General features: G+C 35.0%; 2 protein-coding genes across 13 annotated transcripts in view; one reads left to right on the top strand and one right to left on the bottom strand.

Moving 5' to 3' along the window:
• Positions 1-407: 407 nt before the first annotated feature.
• On the bottom strand, positions 408-6,212 carry LOC128178801 (elongation factor 2-like). The gene is made up of 12 exons (XM_052846160.1): positions 6,066-6,212; positions 5,325-5,539; positions 4,911-5,101; positions 4,498-4,706; positions 3,731-4,214; positions 3,275-3,470; positions 2,513-2,771; positions 2,107-2,358; positions 1,777-1,986; positions 1,423-1,605; positions 1,130-1,262; positions 408-895 (listed from the first exon to the last, which is right to left on the bottom strand). Exons 1-12 carry the CDS (start codon positions 6,066-6,068, stop codon positions 702-704), a joined length of 2,529 nt encoding a protein of 842 aa, XP_052702120.1. The 5' UTR covers positions 6,069-6,212; the 3' UTR covers positions 408-701.
• A 2,456-nt stretch (positions 6,213-8,668) lies between these two features.
• Positions 8,669-16,145, top strand: part of LOC128178794 (amyloid-beta A4 precursor protein-binding family A member 1-like) — a 36,434-nt gene continuing 28,957 nt past the window's right edge. For all 12 annotated transcript variants that reach the window (XM_052846152.1, XM_052846151.1, XM_052846150.1 and 9 more), the window contains exons 1-5: positions 8,669-8,846; positions 11,963-12,019; positions 12,913-14,660; positions 14,756-14,856; positions 15,041-15,124. In XM_052846152.1, coding sequence (XP_052702112.1) covers positions 12,928-14,660; positions 14,756-14,856; positions 15,041-15,124 — 1,918 coding nt within the window. In that variant the 5' untranslated portion in view covers positions 8,669-8,846; positions 11,963-12,019; positions 12,913-12,927. The remainder of the gene's footprint in view (positions 8,847-11,962; positions 12,020-12,912; positions 14,661-14,755; positions 14,857-15,040; positions 15,125-16,145) is intronic.

Here is a 16,145-nt window from a genome sequence, read left to right as displayed (position 1 = left end):
TATAAAATTGTGTTAATAAGTTTAATTCTTTGAGGCAAGTATCGATACTTACATGTAAGTCGGAAAATGAATGAATATAAAATAAAAATATAACAATGAGAAATCAATCTATTCATTTGGAAATTCACAAAGTACAATGATCATATATAAAGACCAACGCATTGTTTAAAGGCAAGTGCTCTCCCGATATTGCTATAATAAGATATAATGAATAATTGTAAATTTAGTACAAGTAACTTACCCCATATAATATTGTTGATTATTTGCAGATACCCGATGGGCGTGATCATAACGACACTCAAGCTACACTCCCTCGTGTCATTTTGACCACGCCCATCGGGTATCAACACATAACCAACAATATCATATGGGGTAACTACTACATGCAATAACAACAAACACAAGGGTTATTTTACATTTTTTTTTAATTATTAATGATTTTTTTTTCAACTGCTTACAACTTTTTGCTCTTTATTTTACAACTTCCCACGTTTTAACATCATAGCACTGTTTTTTGTTTACTTTTGGTGAATTGGGTTTTAACAGGAGAATCCAGATTTAATGCACTTTAATTTGGACTTGAAGCACTAATGCATGACGAATAGCATTTCTGAACAATAAATAATTTACAAAATAATGTCCAACACAGTAGAAAACTGTCCTCTTCCTCAGTTTAAATTTACTGGCTAGAAGGTCAATGTTTATAGTTTGTCCAAGAAGTTGTCAAGACCTGGTACACCTTCCTTCAATCCCTTGCGTTTTCTGGTGTCTGTAACAACCTGGGCTGGTTTCGTGCCAGGCTCGAATGGGTCACCGTTTAGGATGCTCCAGTGATCAAACACACACTGTGGGAAAGCCTGACCTCCAGTACATGATCTCAGATCTCCAGTGAAGCCTACATAAACAGATAACTTATTGATAATGAACCTTGCTAGTAAATGGACACTCAAATAATTCTGACACCAAATTATCAAGCAAATTGTTTTCCCATTTTTCCAGTTGTATCAGCCACATTATTTTTAATCATTCCATTTCATAGGATTGACAGATTATTAATGTATTTATTCATCATATACAACTGACTTGCACTCAAGCACATGTATGAAAATAAATTTATCTAACAACTCACCAAAAGATTCATTGACAGGCAAGTGAGCCTTGACCAAGAACTGTGGCGTGGATCCAATCTGTTGGTTATCAAACACAACACCTCTCCTCTTGTTCAAGCACTGGAAGATACCTCCCACAGCTTGCTCAGGGCACTACATGGAATAAAAAAACCACCTAATTTAAATCTAGTTCATTAAAAAACAACAAAAATGAAGTGTGAACAATCATTTCAACTTGAATCTTATCCCCCCCCCCCCCCCCCCCCACCAAAGAAAAAACCCATGTGCATAATCTCAATGCATTTCTATCTACCTGAATTTCTACAAGATAGATTGGCTCCATGAGCCTTGGCTGGGCTGTCAGCATGCAGGCGTACAGGACTCTTCTTGCGGTGGGGATGATCTGTCCACCTCCTCTATGGATAGCATCAGCGTGCAATGTCACATCATGAATGTCAAACCTAGCACCACGGACATTTTCCTCACACAAAACACCCTGGGAATAAAATGTACAAATTAACAACAAACTCAGCAATCAATACTTCAAACACGTGTGTGGCAGAAATAGATGCCTCAAGTTCTAAAGGTATGTCAAGTTTTCAAAAAAAAAAAAAAAAAAAAAAAAAAAAAAAAAAAAAAGCTATGGGTAAAATCCAATTAAACTTACTTCTTTTGTTGCCCACTGGAATCCAGCTACAACACTGTCCTTGATTTCATTGAGGTACTGAACTCCCTTAGTGACGTCAGTAAGAATGTTGGGGCCTGTTCCTTCTGGTCCAAAGCACCAGATCTTTCTGGCCTCTCCAACATCCATGCCATATTTATCAGCTAAGATTCTGGCCCTTTCTTTCATTTCCTGCCTGGCTGTGATATCACCCTAGAAAAGAACATCGATCTCACATATCACTAACATGCAGAATTTCCAAGAAATGTATGCAATTAAAAAACAAAAGTATACGACAGGTCACAATTAATACTGTAAGGAAATAAAACATACATTATCAATGGCCTCAGCAAGACCATCAGCCATGGGTCTGGCCTTCATGAACAGTCTGTTGTGTTTGTTTGGAGATTTGGACAGACACATGATATCAGATTCCTCTGACACAGTCTCTCTGTAGGATACAACGGGATCAGATTTCTTGATGGGAATACAAGCATGGTCCTCCTCAAGATCTTTAAGACAGATTTCCAAGTGCAATTCTCCTGCACCAGCAATGATGTGCTCTCCAGATTCCTCAATTGTACACTGAAAACAATTTAAAGTTTAATAAATTAGTTATCAACTAACATTACCTGCAAAATCATTTCAAACTCACTGTATCATTAGATCTTTAAATCATGAAATTATTTCATATGAATGTCTTGCAGATATCATATACAGTCTGTGTAGTGGCACTAACCTGGACCATAGGATCAGATTTGGCTAGACGTTTTAGACCCTCAACAAGTTTGGGCAATTCAGATGGGTTCTTGCATTCTACAGCAACTCTGACGACAGGGCTGACACTGAATTTCATCACTCTCATGTTGTGGGCATCTTTGTATGTTGAGATAGTTCCAGTCTTGACAAGATACTGGTCAACGCCGACTAAACCACAAATGTTACCACATGGTACATCCTCAATGGGTTCAATGTAACGTCCCATCATCAAAATGGTTCTATAAACATAAATAATATACATAAAGACAACAAATTCAGCTTACATTGAAAAACTTGCACACGAGTAACATGCCAATGTAGGGTATGCAAAATAACATATTAATTGCATGATGGTGAGATATTATTACTTATTAGGCTACTGCCAACTATCAAACAAACCCCCAAAACATCAGAAAACTCTGAATACATTTTATCTGCCAGTTAGAACCAATTTAACAGGAGCTTGGATTTTGGGTAGTTGTGTTAAACTGCAATGTGACGTAGTCCTGTCTATTTCATTGCTGACCACTCAGCTATGGCTCTTTGAAATCAACAAGATTTGTTTGGCTCTTGAGGAAAGACTACGCAATCTGTGTATATTTCACTTGAAACCAGCGTCATTTTTAACTTGTTTTGACCAAGAAAAAGATAGTTACATCCTACCAAAAGTCCAAGGTCTTGTTAAAATGGTTCTACTTGTTTTTCAAAAGTACTAATGAAGCTGTCCTTGTTGAGCTTGTACCTCTGGATAGACTTTTCATACAAGTCCTCTTTCTTTCCTGGGACGTAGTTGGGTCCCATGATACGGGCCTTCATACCAGTGGCAACAGTTCCAGAGAAGACACGGCCAAAAGCGTAGAATCTACCCTTGTCGGTGGTGGGTACCATTTTGGAGATGTACATCATAAGGACTCCCTTGGGGTCGCAGTTCTTTACAGCTATATACATAAAAAAAAAAAAACATGAAAAAGAAGAGAACAATTCTATGCAGTTGTTTTTTTTTTCTTTTTAAATCTGCATATTATTTCAATTACATCATAGCAAAAGTCACCCTTAATTACTTCGCGTTTAAAGGAACCTTCATAAAATAGCTTAACTATTCTAGGCTATTCAGATTAACAACTTCATTTTTCAATGCTTAAAAATTAGTTCCAAGTTTAATAAATAGTTTTCAGCTCAAACTAAGTATCATACTTACCAATAGCAGCTACATCATCATCAGGTCCTTCATACAAGTTCTCCATACGGTATCGCTGAGCAGTTACGGGGGATGGAAGATGGATGACTATCATCTGCAACATGGCATCTCCAGCTGGGAGCCACTTCCTCATAATCACCTTCAGGAGCTGTTTCTCTTCCAACTCCTTATCCTCAGCTGTGAGTTTCACTCCCATTTTTTCAGCCAGAGCAAGTGATTTCTCTTTGGGGCTCTTCATGCAGGTGGTGAAGACATGGTAGATAGGGGTCAAGATGTACTTGACAAATCCACGATCTCCAGCATTGGCATCCTTGGACCATTTCTTCTCCTTCTCATTGTAGAAGTTGTCTCCCCACAGTTTTTTCATCAATTTATCCTCAGGAATTCCAAACTTCTTGCTGTACATGGCTCCAAAATCTTTCAAGGTGAAAGCCCACCCGTGAAGACCAGCTCCAAATCCTACTGTTCCTTTTTTTGGGTCAACCTAAATTTAATATCAATTCTAATAATTTTTCCCTTGAACAATTATTGTATCTTAACCTTAAAATAAAGCTTCCATTAAACACACTTTAAATTGTAGTTTCCAAATGGCATCCCTTTTTTATGAAATAAAAAGAAAAATAAACACTGCCCAGCCGTATGTTTTAGATAATACTGGCCTAAGAACAAAGAAACTAAATTTTTTGGCCAAAAGAAAATTGACTCTATTCCTGTTTTTTGTTTTGTTATTTGTTTAATATCAAATTGTATCTCAACCTAATACATACAGAAATTTCTCCCATAGGGTTGTCTTCGATTCCATAGGTAGCAATGATGACATTGACGTTCTCAATAATTCTCTGGAAGACCTGGTAGAGGGGCTCTGCCTCAAGCTGCAGTGTCAACAAAGCCAAGTCCATCTTGTTCATGAAGAGAACTGGTTTGATTCTCTCTCCAATAGCCTGTCTCAGTACAGTTTCTGTCTGCACACACACACCTTTAAAACATCAAGCATTGAATTCAGATTGGACAATTTAGGGTTTTACTTAAGTGCAAACTAAAATATGAAATGCAAAAAGTCCTATTTTAGGTTTAGTTACTTGGACATTTTATCTGTAAATATCAAATTTGGTCAAAAGTTTGACCAATAAAATTGAAAATACAAAGAGAAAATGTGATGCATTTGTTTCATTTCATTTACCAGATACGCAGTCAACAACGACCAGAGCTCCATCAGTTACTCGCAGAGCAGCAGTTACTTCAGAAGAAAAGTCAACGTGGCCTGGGGAATCAATCAAGTTGATCAAGAAAGCATTGCGGCCTTCTGGGTCCTTCTCTCCCTGGATGTATTGCAAATCTTCCTTCTTCAATTCATAGTACAGAGAGATGGCACTGAAAGTAGTACAGATACAGTGGTACTAACAGAATGTTATGTGAGGAATCAACCGAGAACTTGTTGTTAATCATTTGGCAAAACACAACCCTTTAGTCTAAAAAGTTCTTTGAAATAAATTTTAGAGTTCTTCCAAACATTTCAATTTACCTATCCCATCTTCACCCTAACATAGCTCATAGACCAAACAATCACAAAAGAAACATTGTATTCAACTCTTACGTGGACTTGATGGTAATACATCTCTCCTGCTCATCCTTTCTAGTGTCTGTAAATCTAGTTTCTCCTGCCTTGGCCGAGGCAATGATACCGGCCTTGCTGACTAGTGAATCAGTCAGAGTAGACTTGCCGTGATCAACGTGGGCAATCACAGACATGTTACGAATGTTGTGTTTACGATCCATGATCTCACGGATCTGGTCTACGGTAAAGTTCACCTGGAAAGAAAGCAGTAGACTTCTGTATAACATACAGGACATTTCTATGATTGCAGTCCAAAACATTCAAAAATGAGATAGCACAATTTTAACACATCAAAAGATATTACAGATGTTATATGAAAAGATCAATTCTTTCAAGTGTCCATAAGTTGTTACATGTGTATAACTTTCATGCATTTGTTTACACCATACATTTTGGACAGAGTGTTTGGGATCATGATGGATCCAAATTAATGTGATACGCATTAGTGTCTGGAGATCTCGGATGAGAGAAAGTTCATATAAAATACATAAACTTGTTGGTAGTCTATTCACATCATATTCTGATAAACACAGATGACGTTTCACGATCTATATGGACTTCAATTTGCTTCATGGCCGGCGTATGTCAAATTGGTACACCGTTTTTTATCACTTCGATTCACACATTGTTTCTTTTCTTGTGCATCTTAAACTTCAAAATTAAAGACTACAATCATTCAATAATCGACATAAGACATTAAAAATAATAGATGAAGCCTACCATCTTGGATCGAGTCTTAGATGGACAACCACTATAAAATGTTCAGCTGTCCTCCTTCGTTGACTCGTCGGAAAAGACCGTACGGTCACGTGTATTCTCGGATGTTGTGAAATGCCACGCGTAATCCGGTGGTAGCGCTATTTGTTCCTAATATAATTTACCCACCAACACCAACAAAAAAGAAATACGAATCATTTTGCTGTGGAACGAAATATAATAAAATATTATTTACTATAATGATAATAAGTATGAGGATCATACGTGGAACTATAGAGAAAGAGGATTTGTCCGAACCCTTTGGAAAAACTCAAAATTTACGAAAATTGGCCTTGACTCCCCCCCCCCCCCCCCCCCCCCCCCCCGATAAACACAACATTATCCCTTGGAGACCTCCCCCTTTCTTGAAAAAAAAGTTTAGAACTGGATCCGTGTATGAGGATTCTTGTAAATGTTGCAGTGGCGTCAAAAGCAGGGAAGTATATACGTCCCTGTCAAAAGGCAAATTGAAAGTGGGGGCTAGACTTATCAGAAAGCTGCACAGGGAAACAAAAACAAGAAGAAAAAAAGGATTTTGGATATGTTTATGCAAACCTTTGCAAAAAAGTCCCCCCCCCCCGCCGGTTCTGACGCCTATGTGTTGACGTTATATACTCCCACATAATACATAGATTTTTTTTAATGAATGATATGCCCCTGATAGGTCATGTCATGCATACTTTCACCTATCAGAGTATTGCTTGAAACCCACTATCTGATGTACTTTGAGAAGATCATGAATTCGGAAACAATTAATCGAGTACATGATTTTATTTTATTTTTAAATCTAGATCTAGAGTACGTGCATGTATTCTATTTTTTACCAAGAACTGACTTAATTCATAGAGTGATAACAGAAATATACATAATAAACTTTTGCTTACTAAAATGAGAAAGCTTCATGCATTAAAGTGTTTATAGCTACTTTAAAATCATATTTGTAATTAAAATTGATTGGAATATTTTTAGTCACATTCAGTGCGCTAAACTTGATGCTAACACTGATTACGAATACATTGACCCCCCCCCCCCCCCCTTTGAACTGCTTAAAGGGGCATGGTCACGATTTTGGTCAAATTCATTTTTCATTTTTCCGTTTAGTGTTAACAATGCTCTACAAATATTCAGTCAAAATTTGTATGTCAGTCGTCGAGTTTTATGCGAGATTCAGAGCCCGCAGCTCCAAATTTGTAAACAAAGTTAAGATCATGTTTCTTTGGTTATATTTTGTAAACTCAATGCTGCAAGTTTTACGCTAGGAAGTTCTTTTTTATGTTCAAAAGAAATTAGCAAATAGAAAAATCAGCTTGAAAAAGAACTTGAAGCCGTGTAAGAAAAACGTGGTACGAGCCTTGTTTATATACATATGTACATGTAGCAAAGAATATTGTGAGCTATGTATCTTGCTTATAATTTACTCTTCGACTGACACTCAAATTTTGGTTAATCATTAGAAATGTTTTGAAAAAATGCATCGATAAAGCACTTGTAAACAATGAAAACAGAAAAATATAATTGACTAAAATCATGACCATGATGATTTTCGGCAAAACCAAAACAAGAATGAAAATGCTTTTAAGTCCGATATTATCCGCGCTGATGACTCTTAAATTGCCCAAACTATTTTTTGTTGTTATCATATTTGATTATATCTTTTAACGGTTGAGAAATAAATGTAAGTTTGACGCGTTCAAATTTATCACTCAAATCAGAAACATAAATAAATTATTTATGCCTCTGCTCAAATTTATGTTTAATTGAATTAAAAGGTATTTAGACAAAACTGACCCGTCAGAATAAATGCCGTCGTGGAACGACCTAAAAAATCTTTGATTTAATTAAAATTCTACTGAAAAAAAATGATGTGACTTGATGAATGCCTGAATACCTCAGTAAAATTTTTTATTTAAATCTTTAATTTACAGGCATCCCAACTTGCCAATAATCAATTCAAATCCAGTTTGTTTGTCTCTTGAAAAGTCGGATACTCAGCTTGCCGCGAAGACATATGATTTTTAAACAACGTTAAACTCTTTATCATTAGTAGAATTATATCAAAATTATATATCTCAAGTAATTTTATAATTATGTTATCTCCACAAGAACAAACAGCAACCCAGCAATAAACACATTTCACTAATCAATCGCAATTTCAAATGTGTGCGCTTAGGGTGCGAAATGTATTAGAGTCGAATTAGTTGTGCACCTCAGACAAAAGGAGACCTCAAAAGACCCTTACAATTCAATGTTTCTTTTTAGATTAATAAATCTACCATTGGATTTAATCAAAATCTGCGAAGATTCGCAAAATTAACTTTTTACAATATTATTTACTTTTGAAATTATAAAGTCGGGCAAAAATGGAAAATAGATAAGTTTATTTGGAAATCAAGACATAAACTTGAATTAATCTTCGCCCATATTCTTAATTTTTAAAAAAATCAAATTATTTTATGTTAATGGAGCCAAATATTTATTTACCATGTATTCTTATCAAAATTAATAGATTGTATTTATGATACTTTTTTCAATCGTCGCACTTCCTGTCAACATTTTCGTCTGCTAGATGGCAGCACTAGTACTGAACCCATAATGATGCGGCAACTGAGATAAATAAATACACTTTTTCTAATGAAAGTAACCAATTCATTGAAGTTGTGAGAGAAAATCATATGCATTGATCCGTCTCGTTTATTTAGTGCTGTGGATAACGTGGATGTCATAGCCAAATGCAAAGAAACAACGGTAAATATTGATGATGTCACTGGGATAGTGAAATATTGATTTTTTTGAAGAATGTATGCAGAATATTGGTGACTAACTAAATCGGAACAATGGAATGTTAATAAGGTGTACATGGTAAAATATAGTTATATGGTTAATATAATGGAATTTGAATGAAAGCATGTGAGTAGTTGAGTTCTAAATCTGCTGGGGGTTGAGGACAGCAGCTGCTGTCAGTTGTGGTTTGTACCACATGTCATGTGCACATGTTCAGATCTATATACACTGTCAGGGACATATTTTCTAGGATAATGTCTCTGGTACAGTCCTTTGGCAGTCTGTGAAGCCAAAGTCTGAACAAGCTGTTTTATGCACAGTTCTGATCATGCTCAACACCTATAAATTAATACAAGACTGTATAATATGTTCAACAAAATGTACTTTATTAATTACATTTTGTAATAGCTGAAGACATTTTAAGGAAAGAAAGGACAGCAATTTTGTAAGACTGTAGATAATGGTGCAGCTGCATGGTTATCAAAAAATCACCAGTCAAGGAACTTGAACTGTTGAAAGGACTATGTTTATGATACGGGCCAAATATAGCCCCTATAATAAACATCATTAAGTTACTATTATTCTTTGTTTCCTTAGTACAGATATACTTATGAAGTTTTTTGAAAATTTTCATTTTGATCTAAATGCCTAAAATCGCATAAAAAAGTGAACCTTTCCCTGCCATTTTCGTATTTTTAACATTTATTAAACAGCTTGTTTTCAAGCATTTTTTTTTTTTTACAGAAAACATTTAACAATTGCTTGAACAAACAAAATGTTTTCATGAAAGATATATACAATGGGACTGTAAGGCCAAGAGCAGAAATAAATGGTTTGAAACGCAGAAAGTATAGGATCGACCTGCCTACACAAATCATGAGTCAAAGATAAACTAAACATTGTGTGCTCAGTCTACATTATGACGTCATGTTTCATGCGTAAAACGTGAAAGTTTTGTCTTCAGAAATAGCCAAAGAGGTCAAAATTCCTAAAAAAAATTTGATTCCTTCTTAGAATGCTTATCCATTTCAAGTCTAAAAATGAAAGTTTATCTTGTGACCTTTAAATTTTGATAATAATTTTTCACAAGCCACATTATGTTTTAATTCAGTACTGAAAATGGTTTAATATTCATAAACCAGTAAAATGTGTACTTTGAGATTAGAATTATAAAATTTTATTTTACCTATTGTTAGAGAATGTATTCATGACAGTTAATATCTACAGAAAATTATTTTATTTTGCATTTGAGTGGTCTGACTATAAGTATAGTCAGACTGGCCATGACTTCTATTTTACAATCTTGTTCCAGAGGAAAAGCATCATATGCAGTCGAGTCTGCTTTCATCTGCATTTACTCGATGATTGTTGAACCATTGCTACGCTTACTGGCATTCACAATAGATCTCTTCATTTTAATTTTTAAAATTTTAACCAAGCTTAGTTACCGGTATTCAAATAAATAATCGGTAAAGATAACAATTAAGATCAATTCCTTTGTCAAACAAATAAATGTACTTAATCTAATGAGTAAGAAGTTAAAATCATGGTATAAAAATCTCTATATGATGTTTACATTGCTTCATGGTACTGATGGACCATGATACTTTGAGTGTAATATTTTTAGATGTTAACTTTATGAGCTATTCTTGTTTGCTTATACATGTATTTATTTATATACAAGTATATATATATGTGCCTGGTTTAAATGTTTAAATTGAATCAGAATAATAAAGCTGACCTATTATAATTCAGACAGGTGATATTAAAATTGATCTAAATTAAAACTGAATTAAAGACAGGTTAAATATTTGATGCCCTGTCGTCTGTGAGAGAACAGCGACATGATGCACCATTGACTGTGCACTGTAATAACTATGATCAATACAAGTGATACATGAGTAACAAAGAGTTGTTGCACCTAGGGTATTTGGTCTGAACAACTGCAGAGACCAGTCTCTCTTGATTCTGAAACATGGAAAATCAATAACTGATTAGATTTTCAAAAATTCAGTAGAAATGGTGATTTATTTTTTTTTAGATAGTGAGACTGCTGTATTGTGGAAATATCTATCTTCATGATAGTTTTGTGTTTACATCATGATCACTTTAACCTTTGCACTGTGGCTTTGATACAGTCTGCTAATGTGTTCTGCTATGTCTGCTTCAATGTCATTTCCTGTTTTTGATAGATAGCAAAAAAAATTCAAGGTTTTAATTATGTTCTAGAGTTTTGTTACTCTGATCTGAAAAGGTACTGTTATAATTCAGCAATATATCAACAATAAAAATAACATTGAACTAATGTCAATGACATTCTTTTTTCTAAAACAATGTATGATATATGATTTATTTTTAAACTTAAACAACAGATTGATATAACTTTGAAATAGAAAGAAGAAGTATTAGTTATGTTCCTAGATTAAATAATTAAGTGTAATTGTAGTTTTGTGATTAGGAATAAGAGTCATCCGAGTCATAGACTGAATTTTTTGTTTAATGTTTCATTGTTACAAAAAGATGAATGGATCTGAATTCTGAAAATTTGGTTAAAAAAATAATTGTGCTATGTAGACAGAGGGTAAGGGAGGCGTGAATTAATTGAAAAGATAATTGAAAAGATTATATCTGTAGACTTCATGTTGAAGACTGTTGTCATCATACTGCATGTAGCATCAGAGGTTATTGATAAGTTTGTTCTGCATGGCCTTCAAATTTCCCATGCTCTGCAATTTAATAGCACTGTAATCATGCTAATACATGTAAAAGGGAAGGCAGTAAAACTAGAATCAATACAATGTGGAAACTGGACACTAGCCATGGTTATCACAAGGATTGTACAGAGGGATTGTCAGAGAAACAATATCTGATATTTCAGTGCATTTTTTTTCATAAAGAAGAAATTTGTATGAAACAGATTGGTGCCTGCATCAAAAGACACACTGCATGAACCATGTATCTATCTGATGGACTAAAGACAATGCAGAAAAATAATTATATGTTATTGTCATCCATTTTTTTGTAGTTGAATGGTATGGAATAGGTTTATTGATGTTGAATTTTCTTGTTTTTCCACACAGATTTAGGATGGTGATGGTGTGAAGCAGATGAAAGGTGTGTCCAGGCTCACTTCTCAGGTAAATGCATGAACTTCTCATAGAGAGAATTTACCAATGTATGCTTCATGTTGCATGTTGCTAAGAGTCAAAGTGTTGAATCTTTTGGATCAGCAAAAATTTATGAAGTTTATAGGATATTTTCCCTGTAGAATTAAAATGATAAATAATTAAATCATATATAGACAGGTAAAGTAGAAAGATGCTAACAATTTACACCTGCAGGCTTCATAAACATGTGATATAGTATATCATTTGATCTTTCATTTATGATTATTTTGAACTTGAACATATTGTGATCTTTATTTGATATGTACCTGAACCTATTTTCTGCGAATTTTAATGATAATTGACTCAAAATGTTTCTTTTTTTGTTTATTAGTTTTGATATTTATTTCAAAATTATTATTATTTTATGAACTGTTTAATTGAGTACCCTTCTTAAGAAAGATTCTTTTAAATGGACAGAGATGAGTATTTTGTTGTGAATGGTAGAGCATGCATTACACAAATCTTGAAGCAAAGCCTACTTTTTAGAGATTTTAGTATTGATAAGAAAGCTTGGTGCATTACTGGGATTTGCAAAGAAAATTGACTCCAGAGGTTGTTTATACCATTTTATGGAAAGTAACGTTCACCAAAAATAGTGCAGTAATTCTGTTAGAAAAACCTCAAGAACCACATGTATAAAAGTCTTGTGCATAAGGAAATCAATTATTAAAGCAACATTGATCGAGACAATATTAGTAATTCAACATAGAAGTCTCTCAGTATTTCCTTCTAATGCTGTTAACCAATGTTACATGTTGCAATAATATTGATTGCCTTTAAACGCCAAGGGATTTCCAGTAAAAGAGACCAGTGCTTATAATTCTACTACTGTGATAGACCACATTGATTTGACTTTTTTGCAGGTGTGAAACAACATTATGTCTGATATCGAGGATGAGATCAACTTGGATGATGTGAAACCAGAGCCGTCAGAGCCATATCTGGCAGAAGGGGCTTGTGGAGGTGACCCATCCGGACGGCCGTTTTCCCCTCGCAGCGATAACTTCAGTCTGGAAGTGCAGTTTGAGGAGGAGAGTTCCCGACATCCAAGTGAAATCAGCACCTTGTCTTATCAGAACCTCTTGGAGGAAGGAGAGGGAAGTGGAGTTGTTTTATCCCGCCAGGAAAGTGAAGACAGCACAGACTCCATTCCCTCAGACTTTGTGGACTTTCCCAAGGAAGTGGCACTAAGCTGTGATATTAAAGACCTACCCTGTGCAATATCGTCAAAGTGCAAGCAGGACGCGTGTGAAGAGTTTGTGAGGAGTGAGAGACGTGATACCATGGTGACTAAAGATGAATTAGATCGTATTAGTAGACAGTCAGTTGCAAAAGGTGAAAGTGAAAGTAGCTTTCCTCTAAGCAGGGAGGGTAAAGCAGAAGGCTTGCAAAGTGATAAAATAGTAAATAAAAGAAATAGCTTGGAAATTAGGAATAACATTCCAGTGATGGGAGAAGTTAAGAATTATGAAAAAGACATTGATAGTATAATCTTTAGTGCACAGGGAGCTAAGCCCAAGATAAGGTCTGGGAAACAGTCACCAGGCATGGCATGTAGAGTAGGGGAGGGGTCCATGGGCAGTGGAAGTGATAGGGAGGGATCAGTAGGGAGTGGGAGGGATACTTCAAGTGCTGAACGGGAGTTAGAAAAATCAACACACAATCGCTTAAACAAAACAGGGGACAATTCAAGTAACACGAGTGATGGCAATCGAACTGAAGACACAATCGAGGAGGAGGAAGTTGTTCAGTTGGTGAAAATGGCCAACGTGAGACCCCAGTGTTTCATACAACCCCATGTAAAAGAAAACCTTGAGGAGGACTTGGTTATTGATGCTAGAAATATGAAGGAAATTGATAATCAGGGAAATATTGTGAATAGTTTATCATCCCCTGGTAATGAAGTGGAAAATGAATATGACTATGTTAAGTATGCCAGAGTTCAAGATGGAGACTCGTATGTTGGAATGAGACTGGCTTATTCTAGTGCAGAGGAGGCCAAGAAAAATGGTATGACTCTCAGTGGGTTCTCAAATTCTGATGACTTTTCAAGAGAGAATTCACCAGAAAAATCTCATAGTCTACAAAACATAGAGTATACAAATGCAATACAAAATTTAAGTGAGGACATGTTAACAGAGATTCCCTTAGATTCAGCTGATAGTCCCCAGATAGAGGAGAAGCAGGCCTTTTCACTGTCCCCAGAAAACACTGAATGTGATAGTGTGGAGGTGGAAAGTATTATATCTGATGGGGAGAAAAATGGCATTGGAATGCCTATAGTAGAGGATGGCTTATCTAGCAGCCAGGCAAGTGACACTGAGGAAGGTAGCTCTAACCATGTCTACAAGTCCCCATCAGCCATGCTGAGATCTAGGCAGAGGGCTGATATAGCACAGGAGTTAGAAAACCTGGATAGGGAGTATGGTATTAAAGAGAAGAGCAAACCAAAGGAGATGGATACCAAAGCCATTATGGAGGATCTTAAAGCCAAACGGGAAGCGCTCGATACGGCCATAGCTGATATCAAGACTGCTATTCAACAGAGCAAGACTGTGTCTCAGCCTTACAAAGATGACCCAGACGAGGAGGAACCAGTTTGGGTAAAAAGGTAAGGTTTAAGGTTATTACTGAAAACATGATGATAAAATAGTAATTATGAATCAGGTTTTTGTAAATAATTTGTTTCAATTTTAATCATTGCAGGGAAGAGTCCAGTCAAACCAAGAAGGAGAGCTTGGAGAGTGTGAAAGAAAAATTGTCGCGACTCCAGCAAGAGGACACAAAACTCAGGGAAGAGGAAAGGGGTACATCAATTATTGTTCATCTTGTCCAATTCAAGTAACTTGAAATTAAAGTATTTCTTGAGGGAGTCTTGGAGAGAACTACTGTAAATTCTGTTATAAGTACTTTAAATACTGATAAAAATAAGCCCAAACTTTTATGTATTTTGTTTTGGTGAATGAATGCTTTACTTGTCTCTGTAAACAGTATTTCAGATGGAGAACGAAAAAGAAAAACTATTGGAGAATCAGTACATCAGGAATGATGGGAAGAAATATCAGGTTCCTAGAGGTATGACAGTCTGGATCTTGTTTATTCTTATAGAATACACAATAAAGGTTGATTGGGCAAAGAGTCTCTATGACCAGGGTTTGCCTCATTTTCTTGGTGGGTTTTCTTTTGTTCAACATGATAAACTGTAAAATGTAGATTCTGTTTAAATATGGTTCAAAAAATGCTTTTGGGTTATGAACATGCTAGATGAATGGTCAGAAACTTAAGAAAAGAACTTCACAGTTTTTGAGAGCCATTTTTTCTCTCTTCCAGTTGAAAGAACTAAACCTTTTTAATAAGTATGTAAAGTTTGGTTTTCATAGTTAGTGTTCAGTTTTAAAACTGCTCCCAAATCCTTAACATTTCTTTCAATGAAAATGCATAACATTTGTCTATGAAAATTTAAAAAAAATCTTTCCAGAATAAACCAGGATATTTACTTTTTAATGAGTCTGTCTGCAACAGCTGACTAGTAAATTTGCAGGCTATGGGGAAAGAGAGTTGAATGTATCTCAAAAGTTCATGAATTTAGTACATGTACTGGCAATGTTTACCTTATTAACAGGGAAACTGGCCTATCAATTGTGAAATGCTAATATTTAAAATAATGGATAGAGGCTTAAAATAACTATAATATAGTATAAAGTAAAAATGTTAACTGATACTCACAAATCAATTCTCATTCTCATGTATCATAATAATTTTCTCTTTTGGGTATTTCTATCTGAAAATGTGTTAAATTATCATTTTTATTTTTTTTTTATAAATGTATAGTATTATGCTATAATTTCCCCCATCCTCATCACTTTCATTTGGTTTTAAACAGCAAGGGTTATACCGGTAGTTGTGATCATGGTTTTCAACTTAAAAAACATCATAAAAACTATCAATTAATTTCTCGTATTCTTAAAACATCAAGATTTTAGATTGAAAACAATTGTTAATTTTATCCTCAAATTTCATTAGAAAAAAAAAATCAACTTGAGGTTAGAGCAGACTTTTAGGAACAACAAATTTGATTGGTATTTAGAATTAGACT

The sequence above is a fragment of the Crassostrea angulata genome, chromosome 3, assembly GCF_025612915.1.
Source record: "Crassostrea angulata isolate pt1a10 chromosome 3, ASM2561291v2, whole genome shotgun sequence".
Taxonomy (NCBI): Eukaryota; Metazoa; Mollusca; class Bivalvia; order Ostreida; family Ostreidae; genus Magallana; species Magallana angulata.
Note: the sequence above shows the minus strand (reverse complement) of the source record. Positions and strands in the feature narration are given on the sequence as shown.

Bases quoted from the DNA above. Each gene is read 5' to 3' on its own strand.
- LOC128178801 (XM_052846160.1), bottom strand. The intron at 4,707-4,910 runs GTAAATGAAATG...GATGTTTTAAAG, and splicing joins CGTTGTTGACTGCGTATCTG to GTGTGTGTGTGCAGACAGAA. The intron at 1,263-1,422 runs GTAGATAGAAAT...TATTCCATGTAG, and splicing joins TCTATCTTGTAGAAATTCAG to TGCCCTGAGCAAGCTGTGGG.